The sequence below is a fragment of the Dermacentor silvarum genome, chromosome 1, assembly GCF_013339745.2.
Source record: "Dermacentor silvarum isolate Dsil-2018 chromosome 1, BIME_Dsil_1.4, whole genome shotgun sequence".
NCBI classification, from domain to species: Eukaryota; Metazoa; Arthropoda; class Arachnida; order Ixodida; family Ixodidae; genus Dermacentor; species Dermacentor silvarum.
Genome location: NC_051154.1, coordinates 196,902,512 through 196,915,083, shown reverse-complemented (window position 1 = coordinate 196,915,083; position 12,572 = coordinate 196,902,512). Strand labels below are relative to the sequence as shown.

The 12,572-nt window shown below is 42.9% G+C and overlaps 1 protein-coding gene across 21 annotated transcripts in view; it reads left to right on the top strand.

Annotated features, from left to right (window-relative positions):
• Positions 1-12,572, top strand: part of LOC119436613 (histone acetyltransferase KAT6B) — a 133,898-nt gene that overhangs the window by 4,396 nt on the left and 116,930 nt on the right. For all 21 annotated transcript variants that reach the window (XM_049659181.1, XM_049659168.1, XM_049659146.1 and 18 more), the window contains exon 2: positions 1,008-1,312. In XM_049659181.1, the coding sequence (XP_049515138.1) occupies positions 1,124-1,312 (189 nt within the window). In that variant the 5' untranslated portion in view covers positions 1,008-1,123. The remainder of the gene's footprint in view (positions 1-1,007; positions 1,313-12,572) is intronic.

Genomic DNA, 12,572 nt, shown 5'->3' with positions numbered 1-12,572 from the left:
AGTCGCCCATTGGGGATCAATTTCATTTATTTCCCCCACCTTGAAAACACGTTTGTGTACTGTTTTACTGCACCAGTGCATTTATGGGAACAAAAAGTGTGAAAAAACCAGAAACAGTTTGTAATGATGTCAGCTTAGTAGTGCACAAACCTGTTAAAAACTGTTGCCATAAAGGTGGGCCAATATGTAAGGAAATATGCTTGTACTCAAAATGGCAACTCCGTCAGATGTTTAAACCTTGCACTTCTACCTGCCACATAGCTGTAATGTGGACGAATCTCATTAGGCTCATTTTATTTTTCTACCACAAGAAGAATAAGTTGTTGGACATAGATTTGGTGTTCCCTGTCATATTTGGTGCATTAAGCACATTGTTGCTCATTGTTTTCAAAGGGTTTAAATTCTATTCTGTATGGTGCTTTCTTCTACTGTAAGTGGAGTTTTATTATATTTATGTAGCAAGGCTTATTGATGAATGATTTCTGTGACTCACTGCAGTTTTTCTTTTAATTTTTTCCCCTATTAATTTGGCATTTTCTTTAACATATAGCATAAAGGAAGGGAACAAAACTTGTGAAGGTTGGATATACGTGATCCTGGCATCTGTCCGCCTGTGTTTGTGTTGTTTTGTGTTATACCTGCATAAAATGAACTAGCAATAGTCGGGTACAACTTAAGAAGACAGGAGCGGACCCGCCCAGATGACCGAAGCGCAGCAGCCGATTGCCTCCGCGACTAAAGAAATAGTCCCGCTGACGCAACTCGGCCCAGCTTGAAGCGCGGGCTGCCATGTTTTCCGTCGGCGGGGACACCGCTCGTCCGGCTCATGACGTCAGTCTAGAGCACGCCCATTGATGGAGGCTCGTATGCATCCGCCTGTGAGGGGGCTATGTTGTACCCGACTATAGTTCTGTATTGAGCTATTTTCCGTGATTGTTGTACTCAGTGTCTTTGTGTTGGATATGTTGTAGGGTTTGATATATGCTTGTGTTTGGGCATCTCTGCAGTGTTGAGCCCCTTGTTGGGGGCATGGAGTTTGGCTAGGGCTGCGGTGGCAGAGGGACGTGTCTCGCCGGGCCTGGCACTTTTGGGCCATGTGGTACACGCCAGCTGAGTGGCGGCCATGAGGGAGCAGCAGGACGAGGCCGGCCTGTCCCTGGGCCAGGCCCGGCGGCTCATTGAGGTCATCCGCAAAATAAAGAGCCAGAAGCAGCGGCCCTCACTTGAGCGCATCAGCCATGCCTTGGGCCATCGGGCAGATCTGGTGGAGCGTCAGCTGGAGCTGGCAGTTACCAAGGGCTTTGTCCTCAAGGTGTGTAGCCCTTTACTCTGGTTAGAAAGGTCTTTTACGTCCCAACATTAATAAAGACAATGCAAAAGGAGGAAACAGAAGTACAATGGTGGACTTGTCACAGCTGCACAGTGCAGTACTGACTCGTACACTTTGTACCCGTGTCCTTGTTTCTAGTACTGTACTTACTGTGTCAATGTATGAGTCGGTGCCCAAACTTGAGTACTGTTGCTCACTTTCACTGCACCTAGTTTCTGAATGGCATCCTCATTGTCAGATTTTGCAGATCCATTCTCGCGAATGATTGTGATAAGGCATGTAGCTCCTTTCTATTTGTCAACATATGACCTGTACAGGCATCTGTTGGTGTTAATGATTTGCAATTGCCCTGCTTTATACTTCTGTCACACAGGCACATTTTAGATCCCGTAGGATAATGGAGCATGAGACTTCCTAAAGGAGTTCTCGGGAAAGTTGTGATTGTGTCACACGGGAACTAGCAAGTTTTTAGCAAAAACAGCCAGGGTTACATTAGACACTGTTTGGTTTATGTATGTGCACAAGAATTTCACCTCTAATTATGCCTATAGCTATAAAACCTAATCTTGCTTCAGTAATGAAAGCTATTGTAAGAACTGTATGCAAAAAATTCACTACTCTAAAAAGTGAAGTGAATTCGATAAACATAAGCAATGGTGGCAGCGATGCTGCAACCGTGCGCACTCGCCCATGTTTTTGTGTATGGCATGGCGTGCCTACTTATTTATTTTCTTATTGCTGTAATCGTGTGCCCTGTCTGCAACATTCTGGCCGACAGTTTCACGAGCCTTCCTTGCTATGGCCCCTGTACCGCATCTGCATTAGCCATGTTGCTCATGATGGCACGATCACGACACGTAAGCAGTAAACCTTGCAATGAACAAGAGAAAGCCAATGCCTATGTGTACAATCAAGAGGTGCTGGGTGCTCTGGGTCAAGAGTATAGAGCAGCAGCAAGCATAATTGTGATCAAGCAGTACTTGAATTACAAGCAAGGCTAACTTTAACAGAAACAAAAATTAATTTTTAGTAAAGGAGATCACCAAATGCACTCCCTTCAATAAAAGCTTCATTAAACTTCCTTGGCAGAGGGGTGACTGTGTGACACTAAGAGTGTGTCGCTTGAGATAAAGATGAAGGAGTTAAAAGGAGCTCACAGGTGGCCATGTGACAGGGGTATTAGTTGCTTTCTTTCTGACTCTCTTATAGCGGGACCCATTGCAGGGCCATATTATGTATGCGCAGAGGGGTCACCAAAGGGCTATAGCATCATACTTGCTGGTTGCATCACATATGGACATGCTGTATTTGTTTCACTAAAAGAACTCCCATATAAGAGCCGAAAATTATTTGAACAACACTTAAGGGGTTCTGCATTCCAGTTGCATTCAGGGTTTAGATTTTCTTTCTCTCTCACTCTTTCTTTTTTTTCTTGCATAAATGTTTTTTTTTTTTTTTCAAAGATAAAGCTTTGGTAACCCAGTACATGTGTGTGCCCACTGCTATAGAGCATGAATACTTTGTGGTCCACCAGTTACTCTTGATATAGTAGGCATAGGAAGGCATGTCAGAGTGTAGTTGGTAATGTTGCCTTAATGCACCCAGATGCATTGTGTAGCATGCAGGCATGGTTTTTGGTGAGATGGCAATTTATGATAGGAATTTATGCAAAGTGTCCTAACTGGGCAAGAGGCAAAATTTATAGCATGCCTACTATGAAATGTTCTTCAGTATTAGCGATTGGCAGAATAACTGACTTTTTACCCAATTTACTCCAGCCTTGACAACCCATGGTCGTCATTAGTGCAGTAAGTTCATGCTTGTGGTGTCTGGCATGACCTTTCTCACGAATAAAATTGTTGTGGGGCTTTCATGGTTGCTGATATATTACTTTTTGTCACATGCTTTCATCTTATAAGCTGATTGCCTCAGCTAAAGTCTGAAGGTGAAATGTGTAATTTATTTATTATGATGACCCCTAGCAAAAAGACAGTGAGTCTTGCATCAAAAAGCAATGCAAGAATGGAGTACTGTAGCACAAAATATTATACAGGGTGATCATTTTTAAGTTCTATGGAATTTTTCGAAATCGCCTGTGGCAGATAGCATAATTGTCCTTGAGCTGGTTTATTTGAGGAGGTGGACATTACTAACACAAGAAACCAAAACACGTACAGTGGAATCTCGTTGATATGATCTTCACGGGAACCGGAAAATAAAGCGTATAATCCGAAAATTGTATCATCCAACCTATTATCCAACCAAATCGTATTATCGGGGAAAGAAAAAAAGAATGTATCATCCCGAGAAACATATTACACAGAATTGTATCACAGAGGCTCCACTGTATTCAACTAATTTACAAAAGTTCACTACTAAACTTCTTAATTACTGTACGGCACATCGCAATTTACGAATTGTAGCCGGTGAGCTTGCAAGACGTATCCACTTGAAATGAATTTCCAGGATGACACCAGCTTCGAGATATTTCCCCAAAGTGTGGAATGAAATACATGGGCATTCCATGTTACTTTTGTGCTTCAAAGCATAAAAGAGTGTTTTGTTAAAAAAGTAAGTGGAACAACAGTGCATAATTACGGCAAGTTTGATGGCACATATCTCCAAAACTGGCATCATTCTGGAAATTCATTCCAAGTGGATACACCTTACAAACTCACCGCGTACAATTTGCCAATTTCAATATGTGCCGTGAAGTAAATAATTAAAAAAATTAGTGGATTTTAAAAATTATTGAAATATGTGTTTCGACATATTCTCGTGCAAGTAATGTCCACCTTTCTGAATAATCCAGCTCAAGGACTAGAATTATGTTATCTGCAATAGGCTATTTAAAAAAAATTCCATAGAACTTAAAAATGATCACCCTATATATACTGCACTGGGCATAGTAATACAAGGACCTGAGTACCACTTCATCCACTGATCGTCATACAGTAAGTATACTGTTGGTCAAAAGTATGCGGGCTATGTTGCCTGTGAGCCCCACGCTGACTACAGGCTGTTTAAGGCAGTTCGTTTATTAAAGCTCAAGTTCTAATGCCTTGGGCAATTAACTATTGTACTCACCACCAAGAGGTCTGAAGTGTCAACGATGCCATCTGAATCTCACCATACAGCTGAATGACATATATGGTTAAGGCACAGAGTAGCTTGTATATTTTTGACAAAGGGTGTACATGATTGGCTATGTACAATGTAAACATGACAATGCTGTCCAAAATGACTGAACCATGCTTGCCAGGCAGGTATTGCAACTAAGTCCTTTTCCTAATTAAGTCAGCTTTTCCACAAGGCAGCTTATCAGCGTAATGACAGTGCAAATTAATTTTTAACCAAGAGATATGTGCCCAGCCAGTATGTTTACTGAAGTAGAATATGTCGATGTGGTCCCTGTGATATCATGCTAAATTTAGTTCTGGCCTGTGAAGCTTACACATTTAAGTGCCACAATTAGTTTCACAATAGTTCAGCATGGAGAAGCAAACCTAACAATAAGAAAAGTGGTGTATAGTACTGTAATTTATAGTACTGTAGTGTAATAGTGTAGTGGTGTTCTTATTTTTACTCTAATAAGAAAAAAAAAAATCTGGAACAGATTGTAATATAAGCTGCCAAGTTGCTGAATGCCAGTTGATTTAAGGGGGCTCTGAACCACTTTTTATTGAAGTAGAGAAATGCACTTGAAGTTAAAATAGGCTTTTACAGAAATACTTTGCCGCAAAAAGTACTTCAATGCATTCAGCAGAAGCGGAGTTATGGGCAAACAAACACACCCTCTGTGGGGCTTCTGCTCCTCAATGCCTTGCACTGCTAAAGCTACGGTGGAGCGGCCCGTGGCCACAATGCTCCCCTTACTGAACTTCACCGTGGCACGCAGTTCAAATTTGATTTTGGATGTTCAAGTAGCGTCTGTGGAAAAGAGCATTTGAGAAAAAGGCGACTTCGCGCTCTACTTGCAAGCTCCACGCGCTGCGCACGACTGCAAAACTTGGCTGACATGTTCACAGCAGTGTATGCTATCCGCATACTGTTTTTTTGCCAAGCCCGAGGGGTGGTTCAGGATCGCTTTAACTTTTTCTCAGATGCAGCTGGCTTTGATTTTTCACATGCCTCCGCATTTCCCCCCTGCCTCTTCTTTTCTTCGTTCAAAAAAGAATATTACAGGAAAAGCTGAAAGGACTTTTTTTTCACAGATTAAAAGTTATCTGCCTTCAATGTTTTTTTAAGTATATGGCGTTTTGAAGTTCTGTATGCCTAATGTATTTGCAAGGCTAAATTCCCCTGTTATATGTGGAAAGTGCATTACAGCATTGATAATTTGGTCCATAAGAACCCGACATTACATTTCACTTTTCTTTTCCAAATCTCACTTTCTTGTATTGCAAAATTTGACAAAATTATTCCGTTACTTCACAGTTCGTAACATAAAATAACAGTTGCACATGATATACAGGTAAAAACACCAAAGTAGCAAGCAGAGAAATGAGCAAACATTGCTACTGTATTTTTATATATGGTTATAAAAACAGTTCAGAACATTAAAAATGGTCCTTACATTTTATGTGGTCACTGCTATCACTGGAAAGCATCTCGATAGCCTTCATTCAACAAAGAGATGTCCATGTTCGACAGAGCGCAAGACATTTCCGTATTTACACGATGAAATTTAACTGGATAAGCGATTTCTGAGAAGTACATATGTGATGTCATGCAATGAAATGAAATGTAATTTTGGGCCCTTATGGACTAAATTATCAATGCTGTAATGTAATACAAAAAAGTGAGATTCTTAAAAAATTGTATAGTATACATACTGTATAAGAATCAGTCATAAATGCAGTAAATTTAGTACTAACTAATGCAGATCCCCCCCCCCCCCCCCCCCCCCCCCCCTTGATTGGTAAGGATGTAAGGCTGAGGTGGGTAGCATTCACCACAACTAAATTTATGCTTAGTAGGTACTTCAGTAAGTACTGCATGCAGTTCAGCTCAGTTAAAATTGTATCATAAATTCACATTTTCAACAATCTCTATTACTTTGGAGCCTAAGCTTCTGGGTGTCTGGAATGGAGTATGTCTGGCCAAAGTCATGAATTCCATTCTGGATTTTCCTGACTGCACATGCTGTCGCTTAATCAGCACCTATTGAGATTCACTCAGCTCAGTTATGGCACTGAAGCAGATTGCCAAGTTTTCACCCTAAAGAAAATGCTTTTGTTTTCTTGTTTTATTTTCATGTTGATCTGTTGTTTGATCTGTTGTTGTTGTTCTGTTGTTTCAATTAATCTGTGGTAAACATTTAGGACCTTATCATTTGTACTGGCTTTGGCATGGTCATGTGCTTATGTTTAAGTACGCATTAAAGGATCCCAGGTGATCATAATTAAGAGCTTTTATTACAGCGTCTCTCATAGCCTAGGTGTCTCTTTTAAGACAGCTGCCGAAAAATGAGAAAATACCTCTTCAATCAGTCAGTCAATGAAATTTCTTCCACCCTTTGGCCTCTACAAGCTCTGGCATTGGTCTGAATAAGATAATGCATGTCTTATTGCATGCTGGAGATGCACGTATGGTGCATAATTTTATTGTTGTCGCAAGCTTTGTTATCCACGTGTCATTGTGACATTAAATAATGTAAATTTTCAAGATTACAAAAAGCTAGATAAAACAAGGTGTTTAGACCTTGTGCTTCAAACACATAATCAATAGAGCCCTTTACATTGTGTGCTCCCAAATAAGTTGCCTAAGCCTTGGGTAACTCTACCACTTTCTTTTTCTCAAGCACACCCATGGTATGACCTGTAATAAACTGTGTGAAATGGATGCCTTGATGCATATTATGCATGAGTTTTTATCATCATCATCATCATCAGCCTATATTTATGTCCACTGCAGGACAAAGGCCTTTCCCTGGGATCTCCAATTACCCCTGTCTTGCGCTAGCTTATTCCAACTTGCACCTGCAGACTTCCCAACTTCATCACCCCATCTAGTTTTCTGCCGTCCTTGACTGCACTTTCCTTCCGTTGGCACTCATTCTGTAACTCTAATGGTCCAAAGGTTATCTGCCCTACGCATAACATGGCCTGCCCAGCTCCATTTCTTGCTCTTAATGTCAACTAGAATATCCGCTATGCCCGTTTGCTCTCTGATCCACACCGCTCTCTTCCCGTCTCTTAACGTTAGGCGTAACATTTTTCCTTCCATTGCTCTTTGTGCAGTCTTAACTTATTCTCGAGCTGCTTTGTTAACCTCCAAGTTTCTGCCCCATATGTTAGCACCAGTAGAATGCAATGATTGTACACTTTTCTTTTCAACAACAGTGGTAAGGTCCCAGTCAGAATTTGGTAATGCCTGCCGTATGCACTGCAGCCCAATTTTCTTCTTCTATAAATTTCTTTCTCATGATCAGAGTAATTGACCAAGGTAAATGTACTCGTTTACAGACTCTAGAGGCTGACTGGCGATCCTCAATTCTTGTTCCCTTGCCGGGCTATTGAACATTATCTTAGTCTTCTGTAATTAATCTTCTACCCCTCTCTTACACTTTCTTGGTTAAGGTTCTTAATCATTTGTTGTAATTCGCCCCCATTGTTGCTCAATATGAATAGTCTTCTGTAATTAATCTTCTACTGCTCTCTTACACTTTCTTGGTTAAGGTTCTTAATCATTTGTTGTAATTCGCCCCCATTGTTGCTCAATAGGACAATGTCATCTGCAAACCAAAGGAGATCGTTTATGTTGGCCTGTTTCTTCATGAAATTTTACTTTTTCTCTCTTCAAATTGACAGAAATCCTAGACTGCACTAACCTATAGTGACTGCCTTTTACCCTACCTAACATTTCGACACCCTGCACTATGGCTGGGATCAGCAGAGATCGTGAAAGCTATTTCATTCCTTGTTTCTCCATTAGGACTTTTCCAGGTCCACTTCCTGTTGCTGCGCTGCGCTTCCTGAAGAAGGTATTCATTACTCGGAGCTTATTCCTTTCTGCGAATTCTACCAACATCTCTCCTCTAGAGTTCCTAGAGTCGATGCCGTAGTTGCCAGTTGCTTGTTCACCAGCCAGCTTTTTCCTCACTTTTGCATTGAAGTCGCCCATGACTACCGTATACCGAGTTTGCACCTTTCTCATTGCTAATTCAACATCTTCATAAAACTGTTCTATTTCTTCATCATCGTGACTGGAGGTTGGAGCGTAGGCTTGTACTACCTTCATTCTGTACCTCCTACGCAGCTTGATTACGATGGATGCTACACTCTCATTAATACTGTAGAATTCATCAATGTTGCCCGCTATGTCCTTATGGATTAGAAATTTTACCCCGTATTGTCTCTTATCTGGAAGACCTTTGTAGCAGAGGACGTGGCCGTTAGTCAGCACTGTATAAGCCTCGCCATTTCTTCTAACCTCACTAAGGCCAATAATGTCCCAGTCAATGCCTGATAATTCCTCAAACAGCCCTGCTAAGCTAGCCTCACTCGACTCGAAAGTGATGAATTTGGCTGGGTAGTGCAAACTGCAGCTTGGTGCGAGTTATGCTTTCACCGGGAAGTAGAAAAAGTTTCATGGCTTTCTTTATGGGTCCAGCTTTGTTTTTGCATTTATCCGACTGTTATCGGAGTACAGTGGAATCTCGATACGATCACGGCTAATACGAATTTCTGGATGATACGAATTTTTCTGTGGTCCCGGCCGAGCCCCATTACTTTGCAACGGTGCTAGAGAACGGTTGTTACGAATCGATTTTCGAACCGCGTCGATTGATACGAATTAAACGCCGCCCCACTGATGGCCGCGAAAGAGAACAGCACGCATTCACGCGCTTTCCCCCTTTCACTTTTAGTGCGGAGGCGCGTACGCGGCACCGGACAGCGCGGAGGACGCGACTGGGCGCGAAGAGTTTGAAGCGGTGGCGCTTTTGTTGCTTTTCTTTTTGTGCTTTTCCCGGAAGCGTGGCTGCCGCAGCGAGCGAAGGTTCTTGTGGTCTATCGCTTGAACGAAAACTGAGCGGCGTAAGTACAGCGCATACAAAGGTCGGAGCCGTGCGGAGATCGCTTTCAAGATACTGTGCGCGCAACGCCGACAGCCGGCACAGGCGCAAAGTACAAGAACGCATTTGTTGGCAGAGTAGAAGCCGCCCCCCTCCCTCCCTCCCTCCTGCGCTGCCTTCCCCCTTTGCTCCTTTCGCGTGGGAGATTGCGTCGCCAGTTACCCTTGCGCCCGGTTGCAAGATACGCACAGCGTCGCGCCCCCTCCCTCCCTCCCTCCCATACCCCCACGGCCTCTCGCGCGACGGAAGTGGCGTTTGCTCTCCGCTGTGCGTTCGCTCTCAGTGAAGGCGCGTGTCCCCCGCACGCTTTCACTCGCACATACGGCGCGCGGCGACGATTTTATCGCCCTTGGACTCATGCTCCACGTCTCTTGCTCCTCCTCCGCATCACCCTCGTTGATCTCTCCTATCTGTGGGCGCACCTCATTGAGAAGCATGCTCGCTACAGCCTTTGTCGGCGAGATTTTCCTGCGGAAGCCGCATTATAGCCGGTATTTCGTCTGACGCGCGTGCACTGTAAGCTGTATGCGTGTACATGGAGTTCTATGGGAGGGTAAACGGGAGTAGGAAAAGGCCGCATTGTAGCCAGTTCTGCACTATAAATGGTTACGTTGTAAGTGGTCTATACTGTAAATGGTTTTTACGTGCATGTGCCTGAGTTCACCTCTGACTCTTTAATTTCGCTAGTTTTAATTGTGTTTCGATGATACGAATTTCGGCTAATACGTATATTTTTCGTGACCCCATGAGATTCGTATCATCGAGATTCCACTGTACTGGTAACAGTCGGTAAAAGCAGCGTACTGTGTTGGTGAGTTGGTGTCTTCTTTCTGTCTCCTTCACCTTATTTTTTCTTTGGATTTTATACTTTGCACCACAGTACGTCAAATTATCTAAGTGTTAGATGTCCGAAAAAGACATCCGCATTTGATGGATGTTGCCAGCAAGGGTATTGAACCAGAACTGAACCAAAAACTGAAAAACATGTGAACCAGATTGTTATGATCTTTTTTATTCTGGGATGAAACTGAAGAGAAAGAGTAGCAGTTTTTGGTTCAGGTTGGCCACCTTCTCTGGAGCTTTTTCATCTATGCATTTCATCCAGCCTGCACTTGTGGCTCAGCCATGCTACCTCATATGTAAATGCACATGAGCTTGCTGTCATGTTAGAAGTGGCAGCACCAATGGGAAAAGTAACGCAGTGTGAAAGACTGATAAGTCTTTGATACGTATCAACCTCATATGTAAATGCACATGAGCTTGCTGTCATGTTAGAAGTGGCAGCACCAATGGGAAAAGTAACGCAGTGTGAAAGACTGATAAAAGGGAAACTTCAAGACACATACAGGCATTCTATGTGTCCAGAGTTTTCCCTGTTCATTTCTTTCCTGCTGTATTAATATTCCTAATGTCAAACCGACTAGGCCAAGCTTCCATAGTGAGCATCAATAGTGTGGTTTTCAGTGTGTCGTGTCAGGAGGCAGGCATGTTAGTACTGATAAAGTATTGAGTGTTCGATATTTATGACCATCAAATAGTTATCTGGTGCTGAGAGACCTATCAGGTGCGAGGGCCACCACTGGAAGTGCCAGGGCTGCAGTCGCGTCGAAGGTGGAATCATGTGACATCCCTTTGCTGCAGCCAGAGTGCACGAAGTGATCTTATCCTGCTATTTAGGCGGTTTATTTAATGTTTTATGTTCAAAAACGTTTTCCCATGTCGTTGGAATTGTACTGACTCGTATTAGAAAAAAAGAAAAGTTGCTCTGGGCAATAAATGCTTTTTAATATGCTCGTCGCGGAATACATCCAGCCAAGGTCAGGATTTGTTCTTGCTCTGGCAGGATTGTTTGTTTAGAATGCAGTGACAGGGTGTCTCTGTAAAAGTAAACTGGTCAGAGATTTTTTTGTCAACCTTTAATTGGTTAGAGATCACTCCTCCGAATTGTGTTATCAGGAAGTTAACTTTATTTCAAAGGTTGTCTGTGTTCAAGACCTGGCCGGGTTACAATTGCTGATAACATTTGCCGTACTGGGAAAAAAGAAGCATTTGACTCATTTTTCATTTTTTTTCTTCAGCAGCCAGGGTGCGTACAGGTCCTTGAAATCCTTGAAAATCTTTGTAATTGAAAAGTGCGTTTTCAAGGCCCTTGGTAGTCCTGGAATTTTTTTCGTTCCTTGAAAATTCTTGAATTTCGTGAGCAATGCACTCTTGATATCGACATTGTGACCTCCTTTCTGTGGTAGATCGCGTCGAACTCCCCACACATGGTTCCGTTTTGCAGAACTGCACGGAAAAAATAAAAGGCTTCACCACGTCAAACCGCGAACGGAGCTAGACCCGTGCTGCGCTTCGGTGCTGGCTTGGTTGGCAGTTTACGCTGCTTTCCTCACCCTATCGTTCGTTTCACTCCTCGCCCGTCGGTCTGCCTTGTCCCACTTTCACTCTTGCACGCAAGGTGAAGCTAGTGAAGCTAAAGAGAGCTATAGTAGAGCAACTTTACCACTGTTGCTCAGTGCCTTTGAGTAGAGGTTTGTTATAATATTATTTATGATAATATAAGTGCAATAACATTACCGTATTTTTCGTTCTATAAGTCGCACCTTTGTATATAAGACACATCCACCTCAAAATGGCAGTTTTTACGAGAAAACGAAAACAAAATGTGTATAAGTCGCGCGGGTGTATGACGCACCTGTTCTTTCGGTAAGCGATTTAAAAAAGTTACAGTGACGTTTCACTCCGTGAACGCGGGTCATGCGCAAGCGTATGGGTGCCATATATTTCTACTCCAGGAGCATCTGCCGTCGTGGTTGCCGCGATGTTCCGTATAAAGTCAAAGGGCAATAACATCATCCCCGCGCGCCGTATGCTGTATTATGTGCGAATGAAAGCGTGCGACGACGGCGAGCCGAATCCCACGCAAGGGAAGAAAGCGGGAAGGCAGCCCGGGAGGGGGGGGGGGGATGTGGGGGCTGCCTGTACTCTCGGAGTATGGGATTCATTAGATAAGTGTTATGAATTACAGGATACTCCAGATTAGTTATTCTGGATATTATGCCATTAAAAAATTTTCCGGTCACTCTTTGTATCTTGAATTTTGTGACTTTCCAGTTATAGTTTGCGCAGCAGCGCGCGCCGTATCTTGACAGCGATCTGCAGATG